Source organism: Choloepus didactylus, chromosome 15, assembly GCF_015220235.1.
Source record: "Choloepus didactylus isolate mChoDid1 chromosome 15, mChoDid1.pri, whole genome shotgun sequence".
Taxonomy (NCBI): domain Eukaryota; kingdom Metazoa; phylum Chordata; class Mammalia; order Pilosa; family Megalonychidae; genus Choloepus; species Choloepus didactylus.
In genome coordinates this window covers 17,503,098-17,522,332 of record NC_051321.1, presented here as the reverse complement: position 1 = coordinate 17,522,332, position 19,235 = coordinate 17,503,098, and the positions used below count along the sequence as shown (strand labels likewise).

The following is a 19,235-nucleotide window of genomic DNA, read 5'->3' as shown; positions in this document are numbered from 1 at the left end:
TCCCAGGACGTTCCTCTCTAGCAAGCTTGCTCCTCAAAACATCACTCCCAGCTGCACTCTCTTTCCTCTCTTTGAGTCAGCTCATTTATATAGCTCCACCGATCAAGGCCCACCCCGAATGAGTGGGGCCATGCCTCCATGGGAACATCTCATCAAAATTATCTCCCACAGCTGGGTGGGGCACACTCCAAGCAAATCCAACCAGCACCAAAACTTCTGCCCCACACAAGACTACAAAGATAATGGCATTTGGGGGACACAATACACTCAAACCGGCACACAGGACAATGTTGAATAACAGCAGTAACAATGGGCATTCCTTTATTTTTTTTTTTTTTTCCTGATGGTTAGAAGGAAAGTTTTCAGTCTTTCACCACTGAGTGTGATGTTAACTGTGGATTTTTCATATATACTATTTATCATGTTGAGGAAGTTTCCTTCTATTCCTAGTTTTCTAAGTGTTTTTCTCAACAAGGGGTGCTGGATTTTGTCATATGCCTTTTCTGCTTCAACTGGGATGATCATGTGTTATTTTTCCTTTGGTCTATTACAGTGATGTATTACATATGTTGAACCACCCTTGCATACCCAATATTAACCCCACTTGTTCATGGTATATAATTTTTTTAATGTGCTCTTTGTTCCAGATTGCAGGTATTTTTTGACATATTTTTGTGTTTATATTCATACGAGATATTGGTCTGTAATTTTCTTTTTTTGTGGGATCTTTATTTGGCTTTCGTATTAGGGTGAGGTTGGCCTCTCAGAATAAGTTACAAAGTATCCCTCATCTTCAATTTTTTAAAGAGTTTGAGACAGATTGGTGTTAATTCTTAGAATGTTTGGTAAAATTTACCAGTAAAGCCATCTGGTCCTGGGTTTTTCTTTGTTGGAAGGTTTGTAATTACTGATTAAATCTCTGCTTGTTTTTTTGCTCTTGAGCTCTTCTATTTCTTTTTGAGTCTCTATAGGTAGTTGGTGTGTTTCTAGGAATTTGTCCATGTCATTTCAGTTATCTAATTTTTTGCATACAGTTGTTCATGGTATCCTATTATAATCCTTCCTGTTTCTTTGTGGAACAAAAGTAGTAATTTCATTTCTGATTTTAGTTATTTTCACCCTATTTCATTTCTGATTTTAATTATTTGCATCTTCTCCCTTTTTTCCTTTGTCAGTCTAGCTAAAAGTTTGTCTATTTTATTGCTCTTTTCAGAGAACCAACCTTCAGTTTCATTGATTCTTTACACATATTTTTTATTCTCTATTTCATTTATCTCTGCTCTAATCTTTGTTTTTTCCTCTCTTCTCTTTAGTTTTGGTTTAATTTGCTAATCTTTTTCTAGATTGTCCAGTTGTGAGGTTAGGTCTCTGATTTAAAATGTTCTTTTTTAATGTAAGTATTTAGAGCTATTGTTTTTCCTCTCATCATGGTCTTTGCTCTGTCACATAAGTTTTAGTATGTTGTGTTTTATTTTCTTTTTCATTTGCCTCAAGATAGTTAGTTCCTAAATTCTCTTGTGATTTCTTCATTTACTCATTGGTTGTTTAAGAGTGCATTGTTTAATTTCCATACATTTGTGAATTTTCCAGTTCTCTTCCTGTTAGTCATTTCTAGCTTCATTCCATTGTAGTCAGAGAAGATACATTTTATGATTTCCATATTTTTGAAATTATTGAGACTTGTTTGTGACCTAACATATGATCTATCCTGGAAAAATGATCCATGTGCACTCAAAAAAAAAAAAAAATGTATATTCTCCTGCTGTTGGATTAAGTTTGTTCTATATATGCCTGTTAAGTCTAGTTGGTTTACAGAATTTTTCAAGTCTTCTATTCCCTTATTGAACATCTGTCTTGATTTCTTATCCACTGGTGAAAGTCTCCTACTATTATTGTAGAACTGTCTATTTCTCCTTTCACATCTGTCAAACTTTGCTTCATATATTGGGGCTCTGCCTTTAGGTTTATATATATTTATGTCTTCTTGTTGCATTGACCCCTTTATCAGCATATAGTGACTTTCTTTGTCCTTTGTAACAGTAATATCTGTTTCATCTGATATATAACTATTTCAGCTCTCTTGTGGTTACTATTTGCATGGTATATATTTTTTTCATTCTTTCACTTTAAACTTACTTGTGAATTGTAAGGTGTGTCTCTTGTATATGGCATATAGTTGGGTCATTTTTTTTTAAAGCATTTTATCAATATCTGCCTTTTGAATAGACAGTTTAATTCATTTACATTTAAAGTAACTACTGATAACTTTCTTCCACCATTTTGCTACACTTTGCTGCTTGACCATATATAAAAGTCTTATACTTTTTATGTCCCTCAATCTTCTATTAATGCCCACTTTCATATTTATTTGATTTTTATGTGTTGTACCATTTCAAGGCTCTTCTCATTTCTTCCTTTATATTTTTTTCATATATTTTCTTTGTGCTTACTATGGGGCTAAAATTTAACATCCTGAGTCCATAATAATCATGTTTAATTTGATATCAACTTAAGTAACATACTCATACTGTTCCTATGCCCCTCCATTCCCTACCTATTTGCTGTACTTCTTACAAATTATATCATTATATATTATATGTCCAAACCAAAGATTTATCATTACTTTTTATGCATTTCCATTCTAGAACCCGTAAGAAGTAAAAAAGTGGAGTCTAATACCAACACAATACAATACAATAGTCCTGGCATTTATGATTACCCATCTGGTAATCTTTACAAGAGGTCTTTATTTCTTTATGCTGCTTCACTCCTCTGTTTATTGTCCTTTCCTTTCAAACTGAAAAACTATCTTTAGCATTGTTTATAGGGCATGAGGTGATGAATTCCCCCAGCTTTTGTTTATCTGGGAATGTCTTAATCTCTACCTTGTTTTTGAAAACAGTCTCACCATATGCAAAATTCTTAGTTACCTAGTTACCAACTGTTTTCTTTTAGCACTTTAAATATTTTGTCCCACTGCCTTCTTGCTTCCATGGTTCCTGTTAAGATATCAGCATTTAATTTTATTGGGAACTCCCTTGTACATAGCACTTGGCCTTTCTCTTGCATCTTTCAGAAATCTCTCTTGGTCCTTGCATTTAGCAGTTTGACTACTGTGTGTCTGTGCATGGTTCTCTTTGAATTTATCTTGTTTGGGGTTCATTAAAGTTCTTGAATGTGCTTATTCATGTCTTTCATTAAGTTTGGGAAGTTTTCTGCCATTATTTATTTGAATATTCCTTCTGCCCTTTTCCTGCTTTCTTCTCTTTGTGGGACTCCAATAATGTATATATTCACGTGCTTGATGGTGTCCCACAGGTCTCTTAGGATTTGTTCGCTTTGTTTTACTCTTTTTTCCTTTCTGCTTCTCATCCTGAATCATTTCAATTGCCTTCTCTTTCAGTTCACTGGTTCTTCTGCCAGTTCCAATCTACTGTTGAAACCCTCCAGGGAATTTTTTATTTCAGTTATCATGGTCTTCAACTCCAGTATTTCTGTTTGGTTTCTTTTTAAAATTTCTTTATTGAGAGTCTCATATTGTTCACTCATTGTTTTCCTGATATCCTTCAGTTCTTTCTATGTGTTTTCCTTTATTGCCTGGAGCACATTGAGGATATTTTTTAAAAGCCTTTATCTGGTATGTCCAAAGTCTAGTGCTCTTTGTTGATGGTTTCTGGATTTTTATTTTGTTCCTTTGGATGGGCCATCATTTCTTGTTTCTTTGTTTGTCTTGTAATCTTTTGTTATTCACTATATATTTTAATATTTTAGGGTATTAACTCTGAGATTTAGTTCCTGAGCTGTCTGTTCCATAAGCTTATATCCAGCTAGTGATATGACAGAGATTTCTGCTAACCAAAACAAACTAACACACACAAAAAACACCTTTCATAGTTTTTGCACATTGGTTCTTTGTTGGCTGGCGCTCCCCTTCAGAGATTAGCCCTCTTATCAAGAAGATCAGCCTGAGGCAAATGAAGTGCAAGGTTCTCACTGTCTTTTCTGAACCCATGTCTTGTCCAGGGTTTGTTCTTGCTCATGGCCTTAGGAATTCTCTTATTTATAGGAATTTGAATGCTCCCTGTACGCCCTATGAAAGGGACTTTCTCCCCCTCCCAGGTTCTCTGTTGTATGACTCAAAGCATGCACTCCTTTGCCCCAGGCCACTTTGACTTAATTGTTTCTTACACTGCTTTAGCTGTCACAAGCAAGCTGTTTCTGCCTTCACAGCAAGTTCTGGGAGGGTGAGCCTGAGATGAGTTTCCTTGTTGAGTCTTTTAGGCTGCCACCATTATATTGGCATGAATACAGGCATCCCAGTGTGCATGTAGGGGTTACTCTGCTCCCTTTGGGATAGGACCAGGGACCCATAATGGGAGCAAGCTGGCTCCACACCACACTGGGGAGGGGAGAGGCCAGCAAGGGTGCCAGAAGCTTCTCCTACTATTTTTAAAGCTTTGTTTTCTTGATTCAGCCCTTGCCCAGTTACTGCAACCCTTTAACTGTTTTCCAGAATTTTGAGGAAGATGATTCTGCTAGTTGTTCAGATTCTGTCGGGGCGTGGCACCCTGGAATGTCTTACATGCCTATCTTGGTCAACTCAAAGCTCAACTTTTCTTTTTATCAATTAAGAATATTAGATTTACTATAATAATAAAATGTGTGGGAGGGCAGTGATAGTTAGAAATTAACTTACATCGTTTTGAAATGAGTCTCCCACATACTATATGATTCAGAAAGACAGAGACCTAGTCACTCTTGTTCGCTGTTGAGTCAGGGACTCTTGTAAATTGAAACAGCATCTAGCCATTTCTGTATTGTTTAGTACATGAGACAATGTGAAAATAATGATATAAAATTTATACTTAACAACTTGACACTTAAGTGGCATACATAAAAATGTAGTTATTTGTTACTCATAATTAAATTACAGGATTTATAAAGAATAACTCTTGTATGCCAAAAGCTCTGTGGTCCAGTAAAGGACTCAAACTTAAATCTGAACAAATCCTCATTTTGCTCATCAAAAAACAAGGCATACCAAATGGCCCTCTGAGCATCTTCTGTGAATACATATGGTGACACGCAAATATTGCTAGCTGGAGAAAAACAAGGTTTCCTTACATACATATTGCCATTTATGCAGAATCTGAAAATGCAGTTGATGATTATATTCTCATAGGGAAAAACAAAAGGCTGTCAAAATAAAAATAAGCTTGGTTTGCAATTTTATTTGTAAAGTAAGAACTTAAATATGGTTTATCATTTATCATTTTTGACTGATGTGTTTCCAAGTTTAGAATCATTGCTAAGTCCAGGATATGTTGTGAGAGACACTACTTTAGGTTTTGGACTTCATATAATCTAAAATATAAAGACATTGTGACAGTTTCAGTTGCATTGACTTTCCTATTTTGGCAACTCAACACTCTTTACTTCTCTCCTGGCACTCACTACATCTTCTGTAACTAAATATTTGCTGCCACATGTAAAAGGTAAAAATATCATTTTTCAAAGCTACTTTGCACTAGGTCATGCAGTAGTTTAATGAGGTAAATGATTTCATATTTGGATACTGTGGTCATTGAAATGAGTTAAGTGGCCCCTGTGCACACTGAAGGAGTCATACATTATCTGTCATATTTTGGCTTTCTCTGAATAAGATGGTGCCAGGAATGAAGAGCAGGAGATTGTAAATTATGGAAGAAGTATGCCAGGAGATCTGTGGAAACTTGAGGTCTGTTTGAACTGAACATTTAGTTAGCACAACCATGGTCCATGACTTAAAATAATGTGCTTCAGCTCCATCAATTAAAAAAAAATAGGAAAATCCTTATTTCCTACAGCAAAACTGGTGGCTAAAACATCTACATTGCACACTTCAGAAGTTCATACATGCTCTTCAAAGCTCAGGAAAGCAATTTCTACTTAGACTTTGAATCCTTACACTTGCATTAACTCTTAGAAATTCAGGAAAATATTTAATATCCTAAAAGAGAAAGTTACTTGACAGTAACCCTTAAAAGGTAAATTTGTAAGATTATCAACCTAGTCAGTAATTATTGTAATTTTTGTAATCCCTTCACTCTACCACCATCAATTTCTCCTTTCTCACAAATCCTCTCTCTTCTGTTTTCAAACATATTCAAGCATCCCTTTTCCTTAAAAAAAACAGATGTATTATGTATGTGTGTGTGTGTGTGTGTGTGTGTGTGTGTGTGTGTGTGTTTACATAATCATATGTTCCACACATATTTCATCGGACCCTGCTGCTTCCCCTGTTACCCGTCTTACTTCTCTCTTTCCATGGCCAAACGTCTTGAACAGGAGGCTTCCTCGGAGGCCACATAACAGTTTCTGCAGCAGGTCTCACCCCCTGGCCCTCTCGGCCCCATTTGGTGCTCTTTGCGGACTCCTGAGCTCTCCCTCCCTTGTCTCCCACAACATGGCACTGGGAACTTGACCCTACCCTCAAAGTGTCCGTCTGCCTTCATTGTTCATAAATCCTGTTCATAAATCTCTGGAGTTCTGTCCTTGCCAGGTCATGTTTGAGGCTTACCTAGAATAGGCTGACCCACAGAACTAAAATAATTCAACAACATCTTAAAAAGGATCTGATCCAAAAGTGAGGCCTTCCTCTAAGAGCAGCATGTTGGAGCAGTAAGGCTCAATTCAGGGTCCATTGCCAAGACCTTGGAGAAAGGAAAAAGAATAAAAAAAATCCTTCAGTGACCTCTTCTTAAATAAAGCAGGCAATCTGACCTGTGGGTCAAGTATGGTGATTTGATACATATTGTTTTACTCAGGAATTATACGGGACTCAACAGAAACAAAATGTGTAGATACATATGGTAAACTAGGATATCTGGTTGAGCCATTGCTTATGCAAATTTAGGGAAGTCTTTCCTATCCCTGAGCATCTCAGCGAATGTCCCTATCAACCAGAGGACTGATTTTGTACAAAACAATATTCTTTTAATTACCTATGATAGTTAGATATCCATTATTGTGGTGATGTTCTGCTGAATATCAGAAAAGTCCTTTTCTTATATTTAAGACATTCAGTACAACTCTATCTCTGGGGTGCTTTCTTCATCTTAAAAACAATAACATTGAAAACTCTGTGCACATCAAGAGCCAACTTGTGTTCAAACAGAAATTAAGTTGGGGGTAATATCCAAAACTGAATGTGATATTTTGATAAACACTGAATTTGTCTGAAGTCAGAGTCAATTAACTTTGTTAAATCCTTCTTGTGTATCCAAGTTAAGAAATATTTTAGGTAAATGGCAAAATACTTGATAACTTTCAATAAACAGCAACTGTTTGATGGGTAAGTGGAAAACTGTAAAAAAGAGGGAGCTGTGCCAGCTCCATCACCATCCCAGAAATGCATAACCCAGCATTTAAATGCCTCTTTCCTTTCCTTCCAGGCCTTGCAATTGCCAGTGCCCTAATAGATATTTCACAACAGAAGCCTTCAGATAGTAAAGACAAGACTTCAGGAGTCCGAAATCGAAAACACCACCTCTCAACACGTCAAGGAACTTGTGTCTGACATACTGAAATGCTCTTGTATATTCTGTAATGTTTTACTTTGTAAATGGGTTCCATTAAAGCAGTTCTATGGCCTCAGTTTTTATGGAGGCAAACCAGTGTATGATCCCAGGGCCCAAGTACAGTTTCCTTCATGTGGGCAGTGACCCAAGAGGCCAAAGAATGTTCATGAGTCCAGCCTTTCACACAAGTAACAGTATTGACCGGCACAGGCGATAGACGGTTTTTACAATTGTCTTAGGCTTAACATAGATGACTTTAAATTCCTCCTGGAAAAAAAGATGTATATTGTTTCTTAACGCAGATAAAAAATATGTAATTCGTATTAAGCAAACTGTTTATATACCAAGACTTTAAAGAAAGACATTTTATAATGTCTGAATGATGAGAATTGTACAGTTTTTGCCTCATTAGCAAACTTAAATCATCTGTATATGAACAGAAAGTGGACAAATTGTAATGACTTTAAGTACTGTTTTTTCTCATTATAAACATGAAACAAGATTTTGAGTTAATAAGATGTAGGTAATGTATTTAAAATTTCACATGACCATACCATATCTAAACAGTCTGAGAACATGACAATGTTCCACCTAACTGGAATGCAGACCAGAATGAGTCCATTTGGATAGATGGGGTGTGCAACTTCGTGGAGGTTTATTAGAATTCTGAGTGAAGAGGATATTCCTGTCATCCATGCCAACTGCCTAACTCATTATCAGAGCTGATAGACCATGGAAAAGCCTGTCCAGCAATCAAGTTTTCCCCTCCTTCCAAAAACAGCACCAATACCAGAAACCTGAAGAAAGCTAAAATAGTTATTATATAGTGTGCAAGCTTCTGCTTCAATATGGTAATTTTTTAATTGCCTAAGAATCATCAGATCAGACTTAAATGATCCATATGCATTTTTATAGGAATGGATAATCTTCTTTTGGCCTTCCTCTCCTTGCTGCTAAATTTTATTTGCTATTTAAAATATCATGAAATGTATTTTAGAGGTGATACCTCCCAAGTTATAATAGGACCCAACTTCCTTCCTACCTGTCTGGACCAAATATTGCTATTTCACTTAGAAATTAAGGAAAGAAGAGCATTTGCTAAAAAGCAAAAACAGTATTCTTATTTCTAACATGAACACATTAGTGTCATGAGAGAAAATTTCCAATTTAAAAGATAAAGTAAGTTCATTGTTGTCCACATTCAGCATATCCTTAATGATTCAAAAAAGTCCTCATTGTGGCAAAAAGGAAAAATTATATAGCACACCTTTCACATTAGAACATGGAAGATTAGGACAATATTGTGTCTTAATATTTACAGCATCTCACTAAAGCTCAATAGCTTAACAGATCTTGCTTGGAATTGCAGTTCTTAACTTCAGGGTGACCACAGGATATATGTAGAGAACAGTGACAAAGATATCCAAAGCTAATGTATATGATATAGTTTTGTTCAATAAGAAAGTCATTTAAATATAATTGATGTTTAGTACTATATATGTACTTTCCCTGTTCTTTGGATTTCTGGAAGGTAATGACATTTTACTGTTTACAGCTAATGCATAGTTACTTGCATGCCATGGTTGTACAGTAGCAGAATAAGAACCTATTGTGATATAAAGTGTTTATTTCATTAATATCATTTATACATAGCTTAATTTGATGAGGCTTGAATGTAAAATATAACAGGAATGATCATACAATATGTAGTTGCATCTTATATAAGAGTACTAGCTTGCATCTAACCATGACTATGTCATTGTTTTCTAATTAGGCATTTATGAATTATAGTATATGTACCTTATGTTGGCATGATAATTTTGCTATTTTTCCTTGAGTTAAAAATAAGACTAATTCTTAGAGTAATTTTATCTATAGCCTTTTTTTTCTTTTTTTTCTTTTTTATTTCCTAGGGGCTGGAAGTGACGGTTGTTTTTACCGTCTATAAGATATTTTCTTTCTCAAAAAAACAGTGAGCTAAATTTGTAAATGTCTATTAAAAACAAGTAATTTTATCAGCTTCTTTCTGGACCCTTTAAATGCTGATTTTTCTCATGGAAAAATAAATTGCCAAAAACGGTGATTAGATAATATAATTATTTAAAAATAAAACTATTGCCCAATTTGTTTAATTTTGTTAGAGTTGTGATAAGAAAAAGTTTGTATAACAAAAATCCAAAAACATACAGAGTTAAGGGCAAAATCTATTTCAGCTTTATTTTTAGAGAGACTAAAAATTAATATTGAAAGAATTGTCATTTCATCCAACTCAAATCCTATGAGGTTCTTAAAACTTGAATATTGGAATTTTAGAGAATTATAGAACATACTAGAATGCTAAATTAAACTCATACTATACCTGTCTTGACCAAATATTGCTAACTCTGTGGCTAATTATGCAATATATTCTCAACTTATCAAAGCTTTTCCTGGCAATAAAATTCTTCGCCCTCAGGTGAAGTAGATTGAAAAGACTTCAGGGAAAATCACTTTGAATCTGAGTCTTGGGTTTTATTTTTCATATCCCAAACACTTTAAATTTGGATACTTTCTTTTTTTTTTTAAATCAAATGCACCACCAACCACAATCATATAAAGAGACTATCTAAGAAGTTAGCAATTAAATAACTGACTCTCTTTAAAAAGTTATTTTAATGGCATTCTGAACATTTTAGGTTAGAATGACTTTGAAAAATTCTTTAGATTTTAGGATTTCTTACTCTGCCAAGTATGAAAATAGCTGAATAGGGTTTTAAAAATTAACCTGGGGACACTATTTGAACAACTAGAGAATTCTTGTTGGAAAAGATTTTCCACATATTTACAGATTGACTTAATAAATTTTAAGAGGATTGGGATTTTCATAACTGCTTTAAATGAAAATTTTATTTTAGTGATACACAAAGAAAAAGAAAATAGAAGCTATATACTACATTGTTGTGTTTATCAGGAAAACTTCAAATAGGAACTATTTAAATATGTCATTGATATTCACTGTACTTTCCAATATCCCCTTTTCTTTTGGTTTCAGTAGATACAGTATAACTATTCTCTAAGCTCTAAGCTTTAGGGTCATTTAGAGTGAGACAGGTGGACGGCCTGGAGAACAGACTTTGGATCCAGTTTTGAGGTGTGTGGCTCGAGGGAAGTTTTTAACCTTTTGGAACCTCAGACTTTCCTTTGGTGAGAGGAGGTGATGGTGCCCGCTCTGCAGAGCTGTTGGGAGGCCAGAGGGTAGTAAGTGTAAAGCACCCAGCAGGCTCTCCACGCAGCCCAGCTGGTGTTAGCAAAAAGGCCTCGCCCACTAGCAAGTGCTTTACAAGTCCACCTATTTAACTTTTCATCCACCTTTTCACCATAGGTGAAAGTCAGGTAGAATTTTGCAAGTAAAAGTGTCTTGAAAGTCTCAAGTTAAGTTCCTATATTTCCAGGAGATAGAGATTTCTAACAAAACTACTTAGACATTTGCCTCTTTCTGAATCTATACAGTTTCAGTAAAGTATTTTTTAAAACTACTACTTGATGACATTTAGATCGTATCATCAATTGTCACTTTTCACATTGCAAATTTAGGCAAGAAGGGTGTCCAACTTTTTTGTTGTTATACATGGTACATTTTTTTTTCATTGAACATAAAAGTACAATTTGAGAAGTGTTCATACAAACAGTTTTAAAGAATGAAAACTGATCAGATGAACTAATTCCACCAACATCCACTTAAAGAAATCAACTTCCAAAGCTAATTTTTTTTTTATTAGGGCAGGATTTAGAACTTGATCAAAAGAAGCACTTGGGATAGCACATAAAAATGGCAGACTTCCACCTTTGCCTCCAGCGATTGAATCAGAAGGATTGGGCTGAGCCCTGGAGATTAATATGCTTAACAATCACCTCACGGACTCTTAGGATTAAGCAAGTTGGGGGAACACTGCACTGGGCCAAAGAGCTGCTTTTATCTACCTACCTTGAGAGGGCTTGCTTTAACCAATGACATTATCACCGCCATTTCAAAATGCTTTAAATAATTTTCCAAGGAACACAAGCCATCTGGTTGGTATTACCAGTGTTTTCATTCTAGTATGCATTTAACATTTTAGTTTTATCAAATGTTTTAAATTAAGAATTAGAGCCAAACCTACCATTGGTGTGCATATGTACAGCTGTGCATGACAGTGTTCAAAATAGACTGTGTACAAGTTCAAGCTGGCTTTAAGAGCTAACATTTTATAAGGCAGTGTGCTATTAGTAGGGACTTTAATTGCTGTAATAAAAAACACTGGCTCTTCCAAACCCCAATGCCAAATGTTGTTTGTGGGTTTTGGTTTTTTACCCTTCCAAGATCAAACAGGAAATGTATTCTGAGAACCTAAAACGCCCCCTCGCCTTCTAAGACTTGGTTCTAAAAGTTGTATTATTGAATTTCCTCATTTAAAATACATTTTTCTCTTTTCCTTCTTCACCCTGTACTTTTTTCTTTTTTTTTTTTTTTTCCAATTTAGACTCTCAGAGCTTTATTGAGCAATTCAGAATTAGACATCCCATTCAGAAAGTAGAAGGGGACTCCACTGAGTGAAAAAAGCAAACTCATATTGGGCTAATGCCAAAGTAAGTGAGGAAATATTCTGACTGGTGACATTAAGTTTCCAGTTCATATGAAGGCGAGGGGTTTACAAAGTGGGGCACAGGTACACATTGATTAGTATGGTATGCTTGTCCATTCTGATAAGCTATCTTTACTGGACCAAAACTAGTTTTATCACTAGGTTGTTGCTTATCTGCAGATTTTCACCCTGTATTCTTGGTCTTTCCTACCCATTTTCTTTGAATGGCTAGCTGAGCACTGACTTCCCCAGTGAGAATGGAAAGCAAAACTCTTAACAGACTCAGTGGCCAGGATTCCCACTGTGAGAGAGAGTCTCTGTTCCTGGCCACATGTTTTGTGATTACATAAATTATTCTTACAGTTAAAGCCAGCTTTCTGAGACTGGTGCCACCATGCCATGCTGAGAAGTTTTCTAAGAAAAGCTTTCTAATTCTTTGGCAAGTTTCAGGTTTGGTCCCGCCCCATCTGGGCCCCATCCCTTGGGGGTGGCACTGCTCTACTGAGCCTCGGTCAGCTGTTGCTGAGAAGGAACTGACCCAAAAGGATCAAACACCTCCCCTCCCTCCAACCCCCACACAAGGATGGCGCTTAGCCTTTGTCCCCCGTCTTGGGCTCAGGGCTTCTCTGCCTCCTGACCTGAGGCCTCACCAGAGGCTGACCCTGCCTGTGCTCAAAGGGAATGGATTTGAGGCTTCCTTCTCCCAGAAGTCGGGCCGGGGAAGGGGCTGGGATCGAGAGGCCCACCTCTGGGAAACTGGCCCAGCCTGGCTGGCATCTCCCAGGAGCTCCAGGAAAGAGAGAAGCTTTGTGAGGGCCCTGGACAACAGTGTGCCAGAGGAGGTAGAGCTGACAGTTGAATCCCAGGGCAGCCAAAATGCAGCAGCTGCTCTGAACATCCACGACTTGCACACTCTTCGCATCACCTTTTTAATGGTGGATAGGTGATTATATCAGGAGAGTTGGAGATTTTAGCTCAAAGCAGATTTTTCCTCTGGCCTGAAGGGTATGCTCAGTAATCTATGAGTGGCTGAAGTGAAGGATAGACTTTCTTTCAGTGCCAACCCCTAGCACCTTCTGATGAACATAAAACTCCCTCTCCAAATTCTACTGAGCTTACCTCCTTGTTTAGAATCACAGTAACTGCATAGCCATGGCAGCCAAGAAAACTTTGTTGAGCTTTAATTTCTCCAGCCCTACCATGAAAACAGCAAGTATTATTTTGCTTTCTAAATATTAAACTACATTACAATTTTGAATGAGTTTTTGAAAACCACCCCACTCCCACCCTCCAATTTGGACCTGCCTGCCTCCTGGGAGCAACCTGCCCTTTGCTGAGGAAGTAACTCTCTCCCATTCAAGGATTGGTCATGGAACAGCCCTGCTTGAGCAAGAAAGCAAGCCCCTCAAAGGCCACAGCAGAACCTCTGTGTTGTACTCCCCATAAAAAGGTTTGACTGATTTTATTGTTGGTATTTTGGGTGGTATTTTCACTCAGGCAAGACAGTTGTTTCAAATTATTTAACAGTTTTTTGTGCTTCGATAGCCCCTGTTGCCCAAAGAGATGATCTTTCTGATGATACGTAAGTCATCTTAGAGCAGGTCTTATGTGCAGACACACTTGAGTTTTAAAGTAAACTCAAATAGCAATTATTTTTAATGCCTTGGGCCAGTCTTCTAACCTATTTCTAAGTAAACTGGCACAAAAACATTCACCTAGTTCACCTAGGTGTTTTGGTGGGTTTTTGTTGCTGTTGAAATGGGAATGTTCCAATTTGCTAATGCTGCCATTTTGCAAAACACCAAAAATGGATTGGCTTTTATAAAGGGGGTGTATTTGGTTACAAAGTTACAGTCTTAAGGCCATAAAGTGTCCAAGGTAAGGCATCAACAACAGGGTACCTTCACTAAAGGATGGCTGATAGTGTTCGAAAACCTCTGTTAGCTCGGAAGGCATGTGGCTGGTGTCTGCTTGCTGCCCGGGTGCATTTCAAAATGGCGTTCTCCAAAATGTCAGGGTCAGCTTCCAACGGCCGTCTTTAAAATGTGTTTCTCAGCTGCAGCTTCTCCCCAAAATGTCACTCTCAGTTGCTCTGAGGTCCCTCTGTTTGTGAGCTCTTTTTATAGGACTCCAGTAAACTAATCGAGACCTACCTGAATGGGCGGGGCCACATTTCCATGGAAACATTCAATCAAGAGGTCACACTCTAATCAAAGATGTCACTCACAGTTGGGTGGGTCATATCTCCATGGAAACACTCAATTAGAAGCTTCCAACCTAATCAACACTAACAAGTTTGCCCCCACAAGATTGCATTAAAGAACATGGCTTTTTCTGGGGGACATAATATATACAAACCAGCACAGGGAAATAAATTGTAGTTCAATATTTTCTCCTTTCGCTATGAAAAGATACAAGGTTAAATTCAGTGAATCACCAGCAATGGTTTCTCCCTTGAAATAATTTTTTTTATTTTGGTAACATGCTATAGTCCATGTATGTGCCAAGGATGTAGGTGACTTAGAGTTGTGTGTTTTGGAATTTTTTAAATCTCCATTACATATTTCAAAAATTACCTTCCTCAACTTTAAGTGGCAATCCTACAGCAAATACTAACAGATCATTTAGATTTTCTTTCCTGTCATCACACATCTCTCCTGACCTTTCATCAGGTGGTTATCTCACTTCCCCCAGCAGCAGACCTTCATCGGTGCTTTAAAACGTAAATAAATAAAATAAAATAGAACAGGCCTTGCACATCTCTGTTCCCTTGTGACGGTGCATGTCGGCGGCAGTGATTTCTGTCTTCAGCTCCGTTCATTTGAAATACGATGGCACTGAAAAGTGAAGGCCCTCTGGAAAGACACCAATAAAAACACCAGCTCAGCTTAAAACAATTTGATTTCAACCCAAAATGAATTACCTTGCAACACAAATAGACTATGGCAAACAGGATATTCTGCTTACCATGGCTCCCCACGATGGGAGTCAGAACTCCAGGTTCATTTGAAACTCACTCATTGCTCTGTGAGGATAAAAGAACAAGGTCTCCCCAAACATTTATGTGCAGATGAACTAACTGAAAATGGAAACAGACTGGGTACCCAGCATCCAGTCCTTGCTGATTTCTGAAGTGACAGCTCCAATTTGACCTTCCAATGCAAAACTGTGATCCGGGTTAGCTGTTAAAAGAGGTAATCACTTACTGTGTGAGAAAACAATCGAAGAGCCTCATTTTGTTTCTCGGAAGGCAGTGTCTATGGTGAGCTTTACAAATCATGAGTGTGTGCCTTGTTTGTGTTGTTATACATAACATGCAGTGTTTTAGTAACATGATTTTTCTTTTCTAAACAACATCCAGAAGATGGTTTTGTGGCAGACCTTTTATTAGAAATTCTTGTGAATGATAATATGTCTTAACCATTTTGGTTTTGCACACTAGTGAATTGAGAATTATTTTGTCCTAAAGCAGAATGTCCAAAAAAGCAATATAACTTCATGGAAATCCCTTGGAAAGAAAAAATACACTTTTCTAGTGTTTCATAATATTATAACCTTGTTTATAGTCCTCTGCATTGCAGCAGTACTGTTAATGATAACCTTCTTTTCTGGTGCAAATTACCTTATTTACATATTCTTGATGTAGCCTTGATAATTATCCTATTAAACAGGTTCTAAGGTCCTATTTGCATTCTACATTTTTTTAAGATTGTGACAATGTCAAGTTTATCATCTTGGTGGAATGCAAGACAGAAAGAATAATGATTAATAACTTCTACAAGGTTTGGAGTCTACTAAATAAAATATTGGTATAAAGTTTAATTCCACTTGCAAAACATGTCATTCATGTACCTAAAAATTAAATGCAAATTTACTAAGTCAACTCTAAACCACATCAATATCGATGTGTAATGGCAACATTGTTTGGGGTTTTGTGCTTTATTTTATTTGAGCCAGTCTTTGTACTACAGAGTGAACCAAAAACATCCAAGAAAAGAGAGGTAGTTGAATCAATTCTGTCAATTTTTTCCAAAGATTGTTGAGGAAGCATGATCTGGTGGTCAAAGTGGAGACTTGAAAAACTAGAATAAAACTAAGATTCTATTCTTGGCTGAATGGCTACACCTCACCATGCTTTAGTTATCTACGTAGAACTGTCCCCTTCTCCAGAGCACTTGAGAATATGCTTCTAGAGGTTCCTTACCTCAGATCCGGTGTCATATCATTGTTGTTTTCAGATGGCTCTCCATACAGCACTGGATATGAGTGTTTGGTAATATTCTTTACATTGTCATAAAGCCTATAACATTTTGGGTTCCTAAACGACATTCCCATGGGCTATTAAGTGTTCTCTAGATTTTGAAGGTGGAGGGAAGCATCAAATCACACTGACCCAGAGAAGCTGCTATAACTATTGTACTAGTATATAAAGGAACGAAGGACTAAGGTGCCATGTCATGATTTGAATTTACATCTGTAGCTGGATTTTGTGAAGTTTAACACTTTGGCGCATTCTTTTCCATTGTTAAATATAAAGTTACTCATCTGTACACAAGCATCTGAAAGTTTGTCAGGTAATTATATCAATGAAATGTTTAACACAAAGCATTAAAATCTGTATCGGAAAGAACAGCTCACATTAATTCTCAATCAATATTGGCTTATGTAAAAATGCTTTGAAAGCTCTCATCAAAATAATAAACTAAAACATTTTCCTCTCTCCCTGTTAGTCATTACCCAGATTTTTTTTTATTTTTATTTTTTTTAGATAAACAATCTACAGTGTGTTTACTGAAGCTTGCATTGATATTCCCCAATAGTGTTTGCAACTTGAGTTTTATTCCAGCAGCTACACAAAATGAGTCCCCGGCGCAGAACAGGCAGGCCCCTCTGGAACCTGAGAGTATTTTTCTCTCACTGTTCTAAAGGTAATTAAGGAGCATTGCATGTTTCTCAATTAATGATTTCTCATTCAACAGGGGATCTTTGATGCTAATTTGTTTTAATCAGGGCAAAGGCTGCTCGAAAACTCCAAACAATTCAGTGAAGAGGAACTAGGAATTTTTAATCAAGTAGAAGAGATTTAAATGCTATGAGGGATGCATCCATCATCCGCTTTCAATTTCTCTCCATTTAATTATGTCCTTTTGAGTTTTATAAACCAAAGCGAAAATTATTAGAGTACATAATATTACATAATACTCTCTCCTTATATGTTTGCATGTCTATATAACGGACTTCAGTTTCTCCCATTTAAACCTATTTACATTCATCTTTCCATGTCTCTCTATATAGAATGCATTTATACATACATCTAAGACCCTTATTTATTATATACACTTCTAAATATTTAAAATGTGAATGTAAAAGTCTGTTTACATATATTTAGCAAAAGAGTGATGTTAGATTCATTTAAGTGAGCATTAGGTTTAAAAATTCTTTTCACCCCATGGACAACTGTCACTGAGTGGCTGCTCAGATTTTGAACTGCTAAAATCAAATTGCATTATGTGCATGGAAACACTTACATGCTGTGCAGCAGTTGCAACTTGAAGAGGCATTACACTATGATTAGGCTCTAGTTTGGGTAAAAAATGACTTCATCAGGTGTCTTTGTCTTATGAAAGTAAATACCCAAAGTAGTGAAATTAGAATAGCTGCCTTTCTTCTCTAATGATCAGGTTTAGTCTGATTCTGGTGTTTTCACATCAAAGCTACTTTGCAGAATGTCAATCATGTGCAAAGGAGGGACTTTTTATCCTTCCTCTAACTGAATACAGAAAAATCTCGAGAAATTCTTGATAGTTTTAACTAGTTAAATACTTATTGGTTCACTGTATTGAAATAAGTGGGGAAATGAACTTTAAAAATAAGACAATGGTTCTCAAACTTTAGAGTACATGAGAATCGCCTGGAGGGCTTGTTAAACCTTATTGCTGGGGCCCAATTCCAGAGCTCTGATTTGCTAAGTCTGGGGTGAGGCCTGAGAATCTTTTTTTAACAAATTCCCAGGTGATTCTGATTCTGCAAGCTCAGGGACCCCACTTTGAGAACACCTGCTATAAACAAATCAGTATGAAGTGGCTATGGTTTGAATGCAGCTCTGAGTCAGGAACCTGACTTCCTTGTGTGTTCTGATGTATTTCATAGATTCTCTGCCAAGAAGAGGGTGGGCCTCTTATGTCACTGGAGTGGCCTTTGGGGTGAGGTTCTAGACTGAGTAGGGCGGGGACGGGCTGAGTGGTTCACTTGGGCAGAGAGATGACATTTGTGCCTGTATTTTAATTCACTGAGATCCAGCTGGAGGGCTTTGTTGGAATTACAAACGTTTGAAAAGTAAGTTTTGATTGGAAATGGTGATCTGGTACACCTGTGCTGATGGGCAATCCCAGCTGCCCAGCTGGCTTGTAAAAAGCTAGATCAGGATGACATTTCCTGGTCCTGCTTATGATAAGAATGATCTGGGCTCTGTTGGGCAGCTGTGCTTTTAGCAAGGGCCCCAGTTAATTCTTTACAGTTTTAAGGAACTAGGATGAGGACCCAACTCTTTTTCCTTAGAACTATTCTCCCTAGTGCTGCTAAAATTGCCTATATAAAGCTTCAGAGGGAAGCCCAGGGTAGTGCCCTACCTGCTGGGGCTGACCGCTGACGTCTTTTGCTCAGGTGTTCCCTGACATATGGCATAATTGCTTCGGTGGACATGAATGGGCCCCAGTGTGTGACTATACCGTGTGATCATCACACATTGTATGATAAGTTTGATTATGATTTGTTTTCTTTCTGTCAATGGTGTGGTATTTTTTTCCTAGATCATAAGGCAGTTGTTGCAGAGAAGGCTAGATTCTCATGTATAGGTATGAATGGCTATTTAATTGCATTTATATTTGCTTTTAAAATTAACTAGATTGAATGCTCAAAGATATCCCCATTTTGAAATGTATCTTCTGAAGGCTCAAATATTTACTAGCACTACTCTGTGCCAAGCACTATACCATGTCATTTCATCCTCCTACAGTCAGAAAGAGAAGTCTATTAGAAGCCCTGGCGCAGAGAATGAGGCTTACAGCATAAACTT

General features: G+C 37.0%; 1 protein-coding gene across 2 annotated transcripts in view; it reads left to right on the top strand.

Moving 5' to 3' along the window:
- ATRNL1 (attractin like 1) overlaps positions 1–9,691 on the top strand; it is a 1,027,996-nt gene extending 1,018,305 nt beyond the window's left edge. For both annotated transcript variants that reach the window (XM_037804686.1, XM_037804687.1), the window contains one exon: positions 7,434–9,691. In XM_037804686.1, the coding sequence (XP_037660614.1) occupies positions 7,434–7,558 (125 nt within the window). In that variant the 3' untranslated portion in view covers positions 7,559–9,691. The remainder of the gene's footprint in view (positions 1–7,433) is intronic.
- Positions 9,692–19,235: the final 9,544 nt, after the last annotated feature.